Here is a 16,629-nt window from a genome sequence, read left to right as displayed (position 1 = left end):
GCCAATAGAAGTCAATGTGCAAATGAAGCAATTCCACTGCAGCACTTTCATTGACAAATGTTGTGCTTGTTTGTTATTTGGGACCAGAAAAAAAGGAAAATGCAACGATTCTATTTGCAATTTCATTTGCACATACACAAAACTGCACTTTACTCTCCTGGGAAATAAATAGACCACAGGCCAACATCAGTACTCAGAATCCATTTTGTGTGATTCACTGGCATACCTGACCACAAGAACGTCGTATGCATGTAGGGTTACTTCCTCTTCTCACCTTCAAGAGGAGGCAAACTACAAGTGAAAGAAGTGTGAAGATGACTGTGCAAGTCTTCAGCTGCTTTTTGCTCTTTGAGCTGGCCTGCCATCTCACCGCAGGTAATTATTCTTATTAATACATCATATTTATTATTTACTTGCTCAAAGTTTAATTGTCTTTCCTGAATGGACTCTTCATGAGTCAAAGTCATTCATGCTAAGAGGCATCATTTATTTTTTTTATCTCAAAATTCTGTGTTTTTCAGAAAGAATCTATAAAGTAGAGGGAGTAACGCGCCCGTTGAATCTGCCTTGTCCTCGGCCTGTGGAGGGTAAAGCGACCTGGAGCCGAGTGTTTCCTAATGGAATTAAAGTAGAATTAATTACAGGTGATCATGGCCCAGAGGAAAGACACAATGACCCACGAAGACGATACACTGTAGTGGCTGATCAGTGGAGGTCACTGCACATTCAGAGACCCTTTCCTTCAGACAGTGGAAGATATCTGTGTAACAATGAAGAAGCTGTGGAACTGACGGTGATCCCATCAGGTAACACCACACTCATCACTGTTCTTCTGAAAACATCTGTCTGTCTATTCTGCAACAAGTTAACAAAACATTTGACTTTAAGCTTCTTCAGAATTTAGATTTCACTGTAGATCAGCCACAACAACTGAGTGAACAAAAATCAGGAAATATGATTCATATACGTATCAGCATGAGTTTGATCCTCACTCAGTGTTTTGTTGTTTACAGGGACAAATATAATCAACACTTCAGTTAACACAGACATCACTCTGAATTGTTCTGCTGGTGTCGGACAATCAGATCATCCAGAATGGAGCAAAGAAAGAGCTGGAGAGCAACAAAATATCAGCGGTTCTGTCTCCACTGTGGGCAGGAGCTTAATTCTAAAAGGAGCACAACGAGAAGACTCTGGACTGTACAGATGTGGTGGAACAGCTGTGTTCCTGAACGTGACCAAAGGTGACAAAGATGATGAAGGTGAGAAACCAGAAATCCACGAAAAACGTAAAACTTAAATGCTGACTCTGTGTCAATCACCTTTCAGCATCAACCCTAACCCTAACCCATTGGTTCGTTTGACTGTCGGCAACCAGAAGTGACCAAACCCACACATGCATATGTCTCTAACTACAAACTACAGAGCGTGTTTCATGGTGCATCAAACAGCAAGCACAAACACTGGACCTGCCTCGTTTCCTTTTTCAGACACGGAAGAACTCTGCAGTACAAACTGTCTGAAGCAGGACAATTACTTGAATGAAATGTGACATGTTGAAGGTTTTATTTTTTGATCTGTATCAAAAATTCTTTTAAATCTGAATGTCTTGCTGTCTTCCAGATACTCCTCCCCTGTGGAGACTGTCTGTTCACACGGCCCTTAGAATCCTCTTTTTATTCACCATGGTCAGCATCCTTATCTTCACCTGGAGAGAAGGTGAGGCCAGTTTGACCTGCATCTGAAGTCAGATTTATTAAATCCTTCATCTAAATCAGTCCAGATTATGAGCCATTTACAATTAATATGAATCTATATATAGATGTCCAACATCTCACTGTTTGTTTTCTGTCTTTTGCAGCAAAATATGTCCGGCAGAAGGTCCAAGACCAGAACCAAGACCAGCTCACAGCAGAATCAGAGAGTGCTCTGTGATCCTTCATCAGCTGACAGTAAACAGGAAGTGAGTTTTTAAATCCTCTGTTCTCAGCCAATTAAAGGGACTTTCCCCATACACTTCAATGTAATCTGATTTATTTTCCAGCCCCTGTTGGCCATCAGATAGAATGCAGGTTTATATGTTTATGTGTAGTTGGACTAAATGGAGTCCAGACTCAGGCTGAGGATCCAGAACTGGAGTTTAGTTTTGCTGCTGTTGAGAATTTAAATGACAAAAGAGACGTTCTGAGTTGTGACTTCCCCTCCTGCTGGTTTCTCAGACAGCATGACATTTAAACGCCTAAAATGGTGAGAAGATACCAAACAGGTTGTCGTCATGGTTGACCTAATAACCAAGTTCCTTCAAATGTGGTTTTGTTCTCTTGAACTTTAGTTCCTGAATCCTGCTTTGTTTATTTTGCAATTTGCTGATTCAATTCATCTTGTTCACCCAGATTTCTTTCACAAAAACTTTAATATTTTGTTTGTTGTTGTTGTTGTTTTTTTTTTAGCTTTAAGCCAAAGGGGTTTGTGTGCTGCTGATAATGATTCTAAAAATAAAGAACTAAACCAGAAAATAATCATTATTTTGTTTTATCTCACCCCAAATTACATTCATTTCATTTTCCTCCCACATTTTTTGCCTGTGACATCATTCATCATTGTCAGTTTAAACTAACCGCACAAAGACAAAAATATCTGGAGACCGCGGTTTTCATTTTAGGACAAATGAAGACATCCTCCTCTGAGCTCAGATAAAAACGGCTTCCTGTGTGAAACATTCAGTGTGAGCCAGGATGAGGGCCAACATCTACAGCTGCCTGTTAGTTCTGGTTCTGGGCTGTAATCTCACATCAGGTAAAGATTTTTCTCATTTATCAAGTTACATGTTTTTCATTCAGACGTGGACAATCAGATATCTGGAGCTGATTTTTCATCATTAATGAGCAGAACTCCTGATCAGATAAAGATAGAAACAACCCAAACACATGAGAGGAACTTTTCTTTGGACAAGAAGGAAACATTTGATCTGTGTTTTCATGTTGAATTAGAACTGACCAACTGTGTTCCTCTGACAATAACTACCTGTCTTTTGCAGAACTACTGATCAAAGTACTTAAAGAAAAAAACCCCATCACGATTCCCTGTCCTCAGTCTGTGAACGAAACAGTGATGTGGAGCAGAAACAGAAACAACATCACTGAAAAGATTCTCACAGTGAATGGCACCAGAGAGAAAATACACACGGAGAGCCCAAACAAACACTACAGCACATCATCAGATAAATCGCTGCACATAGACAAAGTCACCCAGGCAGACGACGGGACGTACCTGTGTAACGGTAAAGAGGTCATGAGGATTTCAGTGATCCCATCAGGTAACCTCACCACTCACACTAAGTCTGGACAAACATATAAATAAGAAATATTTGAAAATGCCATTTAAATGTTGTTAATTGAAATGATACTCACAGGAGGACAGTTCAAGTCTGTTATTTGTCATTTTCATTTTTCTCACCAAAGGTCATCATACAAAATCAACAGCAACAACAACAACACATTCAACCCCAAACAAAGGTAGGACAACAAATGACAGCCTCACTTTTTATCTTTACGGAATTATTTTCTCAACTTTTGCTGTATTAAAAACTTCAGAAGTGAAATACACTTTTATTTATCGTGGAATTCAGGAATAAAGCTTCCCAATCCTCCCTGAAAATTCCCTGTTACCATGACGATCACCGTTACCGTCGCTGTCCACGTGTTTCCCGGCTCTTCCGTCGGGCCTTCGGTTTCTTCCAGCTTCTCCCGCTCCGTCTTCCTGATGTGGCTGAATAGGAAGACTTTAAAATGAATTAGACATGTAAACATGTATGTTGGAGATTTGTTGCAGAAACAGAATGACATTTAAAATGGACTGAAATAGAACATTCTGAGCTGAACTGTCTGAGGTTTCCTGCAGGTCGGTCTTCATGCTGTTTGACCGTTTCCTCCTTTTTGTCTTGTCTTTCTTCCTGAAGTCCAACGGCTATTTCTCCAAATGGTGATAGGAATAACCTCGACCTCCGTCCTCCTCTTCCTCGCCGTCATCATTGCTTTCCTTTCAAATAGAAAGTTTTGGCTCAAACAAAGAGGTGAAATGAAATAAAATGATTTCAAACCAAAAATAGACGTAAACACTCCTTTGGAGATGACATCAGAGTTAATTACCAATATTCTGTGACATTTTGGTAGAAAATCTGGAAGCACCTCCGGTCTATTACGAAGTGAACGATGAATCAGTCTGTCGGACGGCACGAGGTGAGAAATGAGCTTTAAAGGTCCATCAGGTCCAGGTTCTGTACTAATCCAGTTAAAGTCTCAGAGAAACTTTCATTTTACAGACATGGGGAGCTCAGGTCCGTCAGCTGTCGCCTACTCTGTGGTCACTCTCCACTGACAGACGATGAGGTGGCACTAACCCGCCCACCGATCCGCCCACGATGGTGAAGATGACGTGGAGATCCCAGCAGTTACAGTGCAGTTCATTAAGCATGACTTATTTGAGTATTCCCCCAATTCTCAGTGTTTGTCTGTAAAAAGAATCCAGACTGAAATTTCTCATCATCTGCTCTTCTGCTGTCCGAACAGCATATGTAAATGATAAGAAATAAATCAAAATATAATAAGTTAATATGTGTAAGAGTTTTCTTTTAATATTAATTTCGACCACACACCTTAAATCTTCAAAACTTCTCACAAATCCAAAACATGGATGTTTCTAAACGGAAGTGTGATGTCACAGACGGTGTTGTCTTGTTTGGTATCTCCATAGTAGGTAATGACATCAGCTTCTCCGTTCTGGCGGTTTTTGAGGACATTAGCTCATATTATCTCTGCTGTCACTGATGAATCATAGACAGAGTGAAGGAGTCAGAGTCTGTTATTTGCGTTTGTGCGTTGTGCGTTTCATCCCGAAGTACAAGCAGAGCTGCACAGTTCATCAGAATTTCAGTGTGGCCAAGTGAATATGTAAACTGTAAACAGGACCTTTCTCCATATCTGACCCAACATTTTCAAACTGAGGGCCTTTAGAACGAGACGTGTTGTCTGCAGGGCTACAGCTTCAGTGTGCGAGGTCTGAGGTCAATCATTTCCACTCAACACACATCCTGACTGCTGATAGGCTTTTTCATTTCAGGGAATTTACCCAAAGAACCCTGAAATTATCATGAAATTATTGGCAAGTCACTAAACAGCGACCAACGCAACACAGTGTTTGTCACTGGTGATGGTTTTCACACCTAAATTCACAGGAAAGGCAATAGTGGACCACAGGCAGATATTTCTGAAGTTGTGGCTTCTTTCTGAAGAGCTTTATAAAGACTCTGTTCCTGTTCAGAGCTCAGAACAACTTGACAACATGGAGGTGAAGATCTACAGCTGCCTGTTGGCCCTGATTCTGGGCTGGAACGCCACTGCAGGTAACCAGCTGACACTTCGTTCTCAGTTGTCCTCCTTAAAACCTGCAGTTTTTCATTTTGAAGGGTGGAAATCCATAATAAGACGTGTTTGTTGTTTTTAGAATCTCAGTGCAGTTTTCCAGCTCCTCTCTCAGGTCTGTCAATCAGCAGAGAGGAGATGACTTCAGATTGTGTGACTGTGTTCTATGCAACCAATAAAAATACAGCAGATTTTGGCTAAAACACGGCTGGATGGGATTTGGGGGCGGGGCTTGCTCTGTTTTGACATCACAAAGTCCCAGAAGTCCGGACGGCCGGTTGAGATTAATACAGATCCGGTTGGTGAGACAATCAGAAGGCAACATCACAGTCTCTATGAATGTAACTGTGTTTGTTACAGAAATAATCCATCAGATAATCCGGCTGAAGGAATCCACCTCCATGCCGTGTCCTCGCCCTGAGATGCCTCAGGTGGTGTGGAGCAAAGACAAGGTGGACATACTGCGGGTTGACGGCGACAGGGACGTCAGACTCATTAAAGACTCCCACAAACAATACAGCTCGTTAGCAGATAAATCTCTGCACATTTTCAGAGCTTCTGTCTCCAGCACCGGCAGATACTACTGCAACTGTGAGCCAGCCGCAGATCTGACCGTGATCCCATCAGGTAACATCAGCCTGGACTCTGGGTCTGACACTGAACCACCCAGGAAATGTGCAATTAGAAAACACTGCCCTTCTTTTAATAGTGGCCATCTTGGATTTTACTTTTATCCAAGGTGGATTTATTAGTTCTCTTAAACATCCTTGTGTAGAGCTGGATTTGATATCAATTTGGAAACTTGTTGGCTGTGCTCAGGAACCAGCAGAGTCAGCGTGAAGGTGAAGACCAGCGTCCGTCTGTCCTGCCCTGCTGCTGCTTTTGGACAGGATGAAGTTCCATCATGGAGAAGAGAGACCGGTGGACAAAGCTGCATCATCAGGCCCAGCGAGGACGCACAGGGAGGTCGCTTTCATGTCTCAGCCGTGGACAAGGCGCTGACTGTGACAGCAGTTCGGCTGGATGACTCTGGTCTGTACTTCTGTGATGAAGAACCAGCCGTTTTTCTGGATGTCATCACAGATGAGGAGAGAAAAGACACCTGCGTCAACTTATAACAACATTATATTTGTATTTACTGAAGGGACAGAGACGTCCTGTCCTCCAGATCGTCCAGTGAGACAGCTCCTATAAGTTTTTCTGGTTTACTATTATTTAGTGCCACGGGCTATAAGCACAGAGGCCACTACTTCTACACAGTAGAAGTAGTGCCTCTGTGCATAGCACGAGGCACTACTTAATCTTCTCCATACTTATTATTCTTATTATAGCACGTTTTTCGGCAGTTAATGCGGGTCGTACCGCTTGACGTAGCCCTGCAATATATATATCAAAACGTGCGGCTCGATCGGGACAAGTGTGCTAAGTTCTGGGGAGTAGATTTTCCGATTTTTCCCAAAGTTATTCCCAAAAAACCAGCAAAAAATCTTCCATAGGAATGAATGGGGTTTGGAGAAAAATCGCCTCCGAATTTCACCTATTTTCTCAGTCGCGTAGCTCAGTCATACGTGCACCTAGAAATGTCATTCAAACGTTAAAACGGAGGAAATCTTGTGCTCTTTCCAGAACATCAAACCTTTTTCTCCTAAACCGTACGGTTTTCGAACTACGAGCGTTCAAAGGAGCAGTCCGATTCACTTTTTCCTCCAAGTTAGAGTGGAGAGGCTCGTTAACTAGAGTGAGAGCACTGTGAAAATTTCACCCACATTTTCATTTTTAACTCGAGCTCACGGCCAAACCGTGAAAGGGAGACGAATGATTTTTTGGGAAAACGTAGACACAGGTCTTGGGATTCAGAAAATCTAAGTTGGAGAGCTCTACTCCTCACCAAATTTACACAGTTGCGCTCAGAGCGCCAGCAACACCTGCTTTTGCCCCAATTGACTGCAATGCAAATCAAGGTTTCACTAAAAACAATTTCACTCTGACTTCGCACTGTCCCTACACGCTCATTTTAAGGACTTTTCAAATCAAACAAAGACTGCTGGAATCCCCAGACTCTTCTGCCTCTCACGGTGTTTTCGCTTTTGGGAACGGAGCTACGGTTTGCTCGCAATTCGAAGTAGTTCGGGAGGTGGTCCAAAGCCAATTTTGGGAGAGTTTTGGAGGGAGTCTGAGCTCTGACCAGACTGAATTCGCAAATCACCGTGGCAACCGCAGGTCCCTCAGCACAGGTCTGTGTGCAGCTGTTGCTGTGGATTAAACCCACCTCACTTTGGAGCCTCGCTGCTTCGTCATACTTTGTCACAGAAACGCTGTTCAAAGTTTAAACGGCTCAGAAGACCTTGACCTCTGACCTTGAGCACTCACACATATAAACAGACACACACAGAGACACATATAAACAGACACACACAGAGACACAATCGCACATATACACAGACAGAAATAGAGAGATATAGACACACGCTCACACATATACACAGACATACACACAGAGACAGATATAGACACGCGCTCACACATATACACAGACACACACAGACACACACAGAGACACACACTCACACATATACACAGACACAATCACACAGACAGAAATAGAGAGATATAGACACACGCTCACACATATACACAGACATACACACAGAGACAGGTATAGACACGCGCTCACACATATACACAGACACACACAGAGACACGCACTCGCACATATACAGAGACACAATCGCACATATACACAGACAGAAATAGAGAGATATAGACACACGCTCACACATATACACAGACATACACACAGAGACAGATATAGACACGCGCTCACACGTATACACAGACACAAATAGAGTCGTATATACAGACGCACTCACACATATACACAGACATACACAAAGACAGATATACACACGCACTCACACATATACACAAACATACAAAGAGACAGATATACAGACACACTCACAGAATCAAGCTCAATCGGTTCTCCAAACGGAAATTTCACCAGAATGGCTTTCGACAGCATGACGGTACGTGGGTTGCTCGTCCGGGCTGGGGACGACGGGCGAGGGGACGACGGGCGAGGGGACGCCGACCCGTGGCACTTCAAAATTTCTTGGAATTTTCTAGTTATTATTGCTGTTGTTGTTCTGTCAGAATAAAACATAAAGAAACATGTTAATGCTGCTGAACTTCCTGTTACACATCACTGATTCAACAAACTCAACAAACAAGTCTGAACTCCAGGTTTGGACGCCATGAGGTCACCGTTCCGTTTGTGGGGCGGGGCTACACATGAATGGGGAGGAAAACGAGACTTCATCAAAGTGCGTTATAAGAGCTGCCACACATCACTTTACTAAATGCTGAACAGTCCTCATTCTGCCTGAATGGCTCCAAACCCAAAACAATCAGAGCCAGTTTTGCTGCTCTTTGAGCTCCGTGTTTGGTTTCTACATCTGGCTGAGCTGCTGAAGGCTCCACCTCCAGGACCCAAAGTCCACTTGAGTCTTCATCAGGACTGTTAATATGATAAAACATTAAAATTGTGCTTGTTGTGTTGTTCTTCTTGTGTTTCCTTCTCAACACAGAACGCGTTACATTGTTAACCTGGATCAGCCGTAACATTATGACCACCGCCGCCGACTCACACACCGTGAAAAACGACAGAGCGACTGTGTGGAAACACACTCTGCTGGACAGAACACACAACCGCTCCAACCGTCCTTCTGCAGCGGAAAACAAGGCTGCAGACGAGGTCATAACTGTTCTCAGCGCATCGTGCCATTATTTTGATTCCAGTTACAAGTTTCCCGTCATCGCTGCCTTTGACGGATGATTCTGAAAGTCAGTCTTTTGTCTCTTTCTGGTTATCACAGAGTTTTTGTCAGAAACACAAAGAAACCTGTGAAATTGAGCTGTGAAGTGGCTTCAGACGCAACTCCCTCTGATGTCACCAACCAGAGTGTGAGCCGCCATTTTGAAGCCTCCAGGCTGCCATTTTTCCGTCAGCCATCTTGTCGGGCTGAGGATCAGAGCATAAGATGGTCCAGAAGTTTCATTAGAGTAAAGTTTGCACATTTAGCTTTATATAGTTTTCATTTCAAATATAAACTACGAGAACATGAATTTAACCGGAAGACAAGTCATCATGGCCTGCTGGTCAAATCTGTCAGATGGAGGCTAACATGAGCTAGCCTGGGCTAAGCTGCGCTAACCAGCTAATCAGCTTGATGTTTTGACATTTCATTTTGAACTGCTTCCCAGTACGCTTCTCTCCTGATGGACTAGACCCAAAGGAAAATCAGATTGGATTCCCATTTATATTTATACCTGAAAGCTACGATCTCTGACTGTTAAATGTAAAATCAATGGAAGAGTCCATCCAAATTTATGCGTTGACTCAGGTAGTAATTTCTTCTCCTGCTGCAGCGGCGTTACATTTATGGTGAAACCTGAGCTAACCTGATCTAACATGAGCTAACCTGATCTAACCTGAGCTAACCTGATCTAACCTGATCTAACCTGAGCTAACCTGATCTAACCTGATCTAACCTGATCTAACCTGATCTAACCTGGTCTAACCTGAGCTAACCTGAGCTAACCTGATCTAACCTGATCTAACCTGGTCTAACCTGATCTAACCTGATCTAACCTGGTCTAACCTGGTCTAACCTGAGCTAACCTGAGCTAACCTGAGCTAACCTGATCTAACCTGATCTAACATGATCTAACCTGGTCTAACCTGATCTAACCTGATCTAACCTGATCTAACCTGAGCTAACCTGAGCTAACCTGATCTAACCTGAGCTAACCTGATCTAACCTGAGCTAACCTGATCTAACCTGAGCTAACCTGAGCTAACCTGAGCTAACCTGATCTAACCTGGTCTAACCTGAGCTAACCTGATCTAACCTGATCTAACCTGATCTAACCTGGTCTAACCTGAGCTAACCTGAGCTAACCTGAGCTAACCTGATCTAACATGATCTAACCTGGTCTAACCTGATCTAACCTGATCTAACCTGATCTAACCTGAGCTAACCTGAGCTAACATGATCTAACCTGATCTAACCTGAGCTAACCTGATCTAACATGAGCTAACCTGATCTAACCTGATCTAACCTGATCTAACCTGAGCTAACCTGATCTAACATGAGCTAACCTGATCTAACCTGATCTAACCTGATCTAACATGATCTAACCTGATCTAACCTGATCTAACCTGAGCTAACCTGATCTAACATGATCTAACATGATCTAACCTGATCTAACCTGATCTAACCTGAGCTAACCTGATCTAACCTGATCTAACCTGATCTAACCTGGTCTAACCTGAGCTAACCTGAGCTAACCTGATCTAACCTGATCTAACCTGGTCTAACCTGGTCTAACCTGGTCTAACCTGATCTAAGCTGAGCTAACCTGAGCTAACCTGGTCTAATTTGATCTAACCTGATCTAACCTGAGCTAACCTGGTCTAACCTGATCTAACCTGAGCTAACCTGAGCTAACCTGATCTAACATGATCTAACCTGATCTAACCTGGTCTAACCTGATCTAAGCTGAGCTAACCTGAGCTAACCTGGTCTAACCTGGTCTAACCTGATCTAAGCTGAGCTAACCTGAGCTAACCTGGTCTAATTTGATCTAACCTGATCTAACCTGAGCTAACCTGGTCTAACCTGATCTAACCTGAGCTAACCTGAGCTAACCTGATCTAACATGATCTAACCTGATCTAACCTGGTCTAACCTGATCTAAGCTGAGCTAACCTGAGCTAACCTGGTCTAACTTGATCTAACCTGATCTAACCTGGTCTAACCTGATCTAACCTGAGCTAACCTGGTCTAACCTGAGCTAACCTGATCTAACCTGAGCTAACCTGAGCTAACCTGAGCTAACCTGGGCTAACCTGGTCTAACCTGAGCTAACCTGATCTAACCTGGTCTAACCTGGTCTAACCTGATCTAAGCTGAGCTAACCCGAGCTAACCTGAGCTAACCTGGTCTAACTTGATCTAACCTGATCTAACCTGAGCTAACCTGGTCTAACCTGATCTAAGCTGAGCTAACCTGGTCTAACCTGAGCTAACCTGGTCTAACCTGGTCTAACCTGATCTAAGCTGAGCTAACCTGGTCTAACCTGAGCTAACCTGGTCTAACCTGAGCTAACCTGATCTAACCTGGTTGGTGTTCTACTTCAGCGGTGCGTTCAGGAACATTTGTTGCCCTCTTTGTCCGGCTGCTGTTCGAGCTTTGGTTTCCATACGTGACAGAGATCCTCATCTCATTACAGACGGCTGTGATTCACACAGTTCTCTGTCAAAACAAAAACAAGACCAGAACCCAGAGCAATGCATTAAATATATTTCTTATAATATCCTATTTCCTAATATAATATATTTCCTACTTTTCCAGTAACTTCACAAATGAGCAGAAAAGGAGAGGCAGATAACTTCACATTAACACCTTTAATAGCTGCTGAATCAGAGCAGGAATGATGAAATCAGGCCCTGTTCTGTCCTCATTTCAGAGTGCGATAAACTGAATTTAGAGTGCAGATGTGATGTGAATGGGAGTTGTCGATGTGGTTTTCAAAGAGGAACAGAGTTTGCGAAAGCTCATAAAGAGATGAGTTCCTGCTGTGGGCTCTCTGTGTGATCGGCTCTGTCGCTTCAGTCGGTCTCGCCATGAGGCTAAGCAGCTACAGCTGCCTGTTAGCGTTTGTTCTGGGCTGGAATGTCGCAGCAGGTAATTCATCATTAATCCGGTTTAATCAAACTGTTTTTGGTTGTTTTCATTTTGTTTGTTTTTTGAAATCAGCACCAAACAGTGTGAGACAAAGTGATGCTGACCTGTCAGTCATCAGTATTCATCACTTAACTTTAAGTTTAAAGGTCATTAAAGGTCCATATTTTAACATCTGTAAATTTGAAGTGCTGACATGCAGGTTTGTGGTTTAAAGAGCCAAAGCCATCAGGGCAGGTTTATATCGTCTGTCTGGAGCTGCAGGAAAAAGAGTTTTCTGTGCGATACAATAAATTATAGGTGGTGAAAAAAGGAGTTTATCGTCAGCGCTTCACAGGCTGTTCTCAGAATATGTGGACCTTTGATGCTATGTGAGGTTTCTAACTGAGAATGAGCAAGTCTTTTTAAAAAGCATCATAAATGGAGAGTAACATGATGAAATTGTTAATGGTTTCTTTCTTAAAGTTGAGTTTCCCTCTTTTTGTTTTTCAGAAAGAATCTATAAAGTAGAGGGAGTAACGCGCCCGTTGAATCTGCCTTGTCCTCGGCCTGTGGAGGGTAAAGCGACCTGGAGCCGAGTGTTTCCTAATGGAACTAAAGTAGAATTAATTACAGGTGATGATGGCGCAGAGGAAAGACACAATGACCCACGAAGACGATACACTGTTGTGCCTGATCAGTGGAGGTCACTGCACATTCAGAGACCCTTTCCTTCAGACAGTGGAAGATATCTGTGTAACAATGAAGAAGCTGTGGAACTGACGGTGATCCCATCAGGTAACATCACACTCATCACTGTTCTTCTGAAAACATCTGTCTGTCTATTCTGCAACAAGTTAACAAAACATTTGACTTTAAGCTTCTTCAGAATTTAGATTTCACTGTAGATCAGCCACAACAACTGAGTGAACAAAAATCAGGAAATATGATTCATATACGTATCAGCATGAGTTTGATCCTCACTCAGTGTTTTGTTGTTTACAGGGACAAATATAATCAACACTTCAGTTAACACAGACATCACTCTGAATTGTTCTGCTGGTGTCGGACAATCAGATCATCCAGAATGGAGCAAAGAAAGAGCTGGAGAGCAACAAAATATCAGCGGTTCTGTCTCCACTGTGGGCAGGAGCTTAATTCTAAAAGGAGCACAACGAGAAGACTCTGGACTGTACAGATGTGGTGGAACAGCTGTGTTCCTGAACGTGACCAAAGGTGACAAAGATGATGAAGGTGAGAAACCAGAAATCCATGAAAAACGTAAAACTTAAATGCTGACTCTGTGTCAATCACCTTTCAGCATCAACCCTAACCCTAACCCATTGGTTCGTTTGACTGTCGGCCATCTTGTTTCTGGAACTAGAAGTGACCATATTTAGATGAGACTAGTCTTCAATCTAGCCAAGCTAGTAGTTTCTATTGTTTCCAGACTACGCTAAGCTGCTTCTCTTCATATTTAAAATAAATGAGAGCTGAGTCAGTCTGAACACTCTCAGCTAGCCTAGCTAATAAAATATATCTGGCAGGCTAACTTTTAATATAACTAAATAATCTTATTTGTTGTCCAAGTTTATCTTTGTTTTGGCTCAGCACTTTGTTTTCTTCTACCCCACACAACAGCAACACTGACAAGTACAACCAAATTATTTATTTATTTAGTTATCTAATGCAGCTCTTCATGAAATCCATTCAATCTCATTTATACAAATCCCTAATTGTGTTTTCAGCTGCTCCTGGAGTTTGGGCGTTAGGAATAATCATCGCCTTCATTCTGCTCTTCGTCGTCATCATCATCATCATCATCATCTTCTGTTACCTCAGGTGGAGACGAAGGCCTAAAAGTTGAGTAAAACCTGAAAGCTGGAAATTTGTGTGGAAATGTGTGGATTGGTTCACCAAAGAGCTATCTAGTTAGCTTAGCTCCAAGGCTAACAGGCCACTAGTTCTCTGTGAGATTACAGTTTAAGCCATTATAACTAACAGTGACACATTCATTTGAATAGAATCTCGTTTAAAGCAGTGAACTGTGATGATTATTCAGAGTTTTCTCACAATGTGACTTCCTCAATCGTTATTTGTAGGAAGTGAAGACGAAAACGCTCTCTATGAAGAAATGCAGGGTGAACCTTCAAATGGTAAAAAATAAAAGCTCATTTTCCTGCAGACGAACTTCTTTGCTCTTGTCCATTCTTATTAGCAGACATAATTTAAGGTCCATATTTTAACGTTTGCCTGAAGTCTCCATGCCAAAATGTCAAATCTGCTTTCAAGAATCCAAGATGTCTGAAACCTTCACCAAACTGTGATGATCGCTCCTCATTATTGTTAAACTATAGACATTTCAGGTGTTACGTTTGATGATTGCAAAACTTTCAGCTTTTTCTTTTCCCTGTCTTGTTTTTCATGTGCAGTCAGATCTGTAGCACCAGCAGATGTGTACAACCTGGTGACGTTTCCAGGTAAATCCAAAAAATGTCACCACCAAGAACCGAACTCTGCAATCGAAATAAATAGAGATAAAATCACATTATTGTGTCATAACATGATGTTCCAATTTATAAATGTCTTTCAGCTGGTGACTCAAACCAGAACAATCCCACATACTGCACCATCAATGACCAGCCAGTGACGGCCAACAGAGGCGGTAAGATCCTGACTTAATTCACTTTAAGTTCCTGTACCACGCACACAAAACACAGTTATTTACAAACTGACCTGATAGCTGACAAATAATATTTTCATTTTAACAGGAACCTCTCAACCTTCGGACTCTCTTTATTCTTTGGCTGGCCACGATTCTCCTCCTGGAAATAATGAAGGTAGTCTAAAACAGTTGGCGTCAGAGATCTATCACAAAACACACATTATTCATCCAGGCAGCTCTATTAACATCGAATGTACGTCTGCTGTGTCTATAAAGGCACATTTATCAGTAACAGGTAGAGCTGTGCATACATTCATATTTTATGTTGAATATTAAGTTATAACGTGTTTATGTTTTTTTGCAATTTTATTGAAACAACAAATGTTTTGGGGGTTTTTACGAATTTCTCATAGATGTTAAACACGGATCTGTTTATGTGATGAACACATTGGTCGATATATGAAACGAGGTTAAAGGCCCAGGTCGGTTTTTATTTGTTGTTTTATTTTATTTATGTTGCCGTCACACATGGGAAACCAAAAATCACGTATATAAACAAGAATTTGAACATGGGTACCTGTTCAACTGATGCCAACGAGGATCACCCCAATATTACTTCAACCAAGATATTATAATGTTCATCTTTTTTCTGATCCACAGACTCATCACAGCCAACCAACAACAAAACGTATTATTTACTGGAAAAACCCAAAGTGGCTGGAAACAACAGTGGAGGACATGTATAGTGCTTTCATGTCATCTAATTACAACATAAAATAGAAGTAGTCACATGAATTTTAGACTGATTGTTGTGTCTGCATGCTGTAAATAACTTTACAAAGCCAAGTCTGGGGCAGCTTCACTCACTGTGATGGGACTAAATAAAATTTTTACACACTCATTCTTGGTATCTGATGTTCATCTTACTTTGGGTGTGAGCTGTCTGCACGTCCACATCCTCCACTCACTATTTCAGAATGAAGATTTCCTGTTGTGTGTTTCTGTGAAATGTGCGCTGGTGTCCTGACACAGACCCCCTCTGTTGTTCAGAATTCAGGTCAGGTCAGTTTGAGTCCATAAACTGTTCAATAGAGCAGAAGCCATCTTTAACAGCTTAGAGCTGATTCGCAGCATTCACATCTGTGAGCTTCTTTGACCTCTGACCTCAGGGATCAACTCTCGGACCCGAGCAGGTTCACAGGTGTCAGTTCCAAAGCACCATCTGGTGGTGGAGGTGACACCACCGATCCAGGATCCAGTTAGCCTGTTAGCTGTTGGCCTATTTTATTTCTGTACTCCTGAATTCTTTTCATTTTGTCTCTTTTTGTCTCTTCATTTAGCAACAGATGCACAAGTGAGTAGAATTGTATTCATTATTATTATTCCAGACCAACTTCTTCCTTTCTGGTCCAGATCTGATCCTCACAGGTCCACTGCAGGACTGTCGGCAGCTACACAGCAGACTGATCTGTGTGTTCTGACAGCTTTCTATCAGACCATCGGTGACCTCTGACATCTGACACTGTACTTCAGGTAGGTGCTGCCCTGGTCACCATCATGTGCTCTCCGTAACAAGCTGCCAGTCTTATTACAATGGAAACATGATTGATCATCGTTTGTGGCTGAAGGTTCATGTTTCTGTTGGATTTTTGCCACAGCAGAAAAGCACATCTTGCACAACAGACCTCCTCTTCAGTCTCACACTTCGGGTTGTGGCCTTCTATTCACGAGTCCTAACTGAAAGTAAAACTCAGCTTTCGGCTCCACACTTTATCTTTTTGTCTTTCACAGCTTTTTCTGGTCAACATTCCTCCAAAAC

At 42.2% G+C, this 16,629-nt stretch overlaps 3 protein-coding genes across 3 annotated transcripts; all 3 read left to right on the top strand.

Moving 5' to 3' along the window:
* The first annotated feature begins 265 nt into the window (after positions 1–265).
* On the top strand, positions 266–2,387 carry LOC115051288 (uncharacterized). The gene is made up of 5 exons (XM_029514647.1): positions 266–375; positions 522–806; positions 1,014–1,262; positions 1,624–1,719; positions 1,862–2,387. Exons 1-5 carry the CDS (start codon positions 315–317, stop codon positions 1,933–1,935), a joined length of 765 nt encoding a protein of 254 aa, XP_029370507.1. The 5' UTR covers positions 266–314; the 3' UTR covers positions 1,936–2,387.
* Positions 2,388–2,711: 324 nt separating this feature from the next.
* LOC115051289 (uncharacterized) lies at positions 2,712–4,522 on the top strand. Its single transcript, XM_029514648.1, has 6 exons — positions 2,712–2,796; positions 3,038–3,316; positions 3,462–3,515; positions 3,959–4,072; positions 4,173–4,238; positions 4,322–4,522. The coding sequence occupies exons 1-6, from the start codon at positions 2,736–2,738 to the stop codon at positions 4,375–4,377; spliced, it is 630 nt and encodes a 209-aa protein (XP_029370508.1). The 5' UTR covers positions 2,712–2,735; the 3' UTR covers positions 4,378–4,522.
* Positions 4,523–12,085: 7,563 nt separating this feature from the next.
* On the top strand, positions 12,086–15,702 carry LOC115051293 (uncharacterized). The gene is made up of 9 exons (XM_029514652.1): positions 12,086–12,169; positions 12,659–12,943; positions 13,151–13,399; positions 13,894–14,007; positions 14,248–14,301; positions 14,578–14,625; positions 14,739–14,810; positions 14,917–14,985; positions 15,471–15,702. The coding sequence occupies exons 1-9, from the start codon at positions 12,109–12,111 to the stop codon at positions 15,554–15,556; spliced, it is 1,038 nt and encodes a 345-aa protein (XP_029370512.1). The 5' UTR covers positions 12,086–12,108; the 3' UTR covers positions 15,557–15,702.
* Positions 15,703–16,629: the final 927 nt, after the last annotated feature.

The sequence above is a fragment of the Echeneis naucrates genome, chromosome 11 (genome assembly GCF_900963305.1).
Source record: "Echeneis naucrates chromosome 11, fEcheNa1.1, whole genome shotgun sequence".
NCBI classification, from domain to species: domain Eukaryota; kingdom Metazoa; phylum Chordata; class Actinopteri; order Carangiformes; family Echeneidae; genus Echeneis; species Echeneis naucrates.
This window is presented reverse-complemented; position numbering and strand designations above follow the sequence as displayed.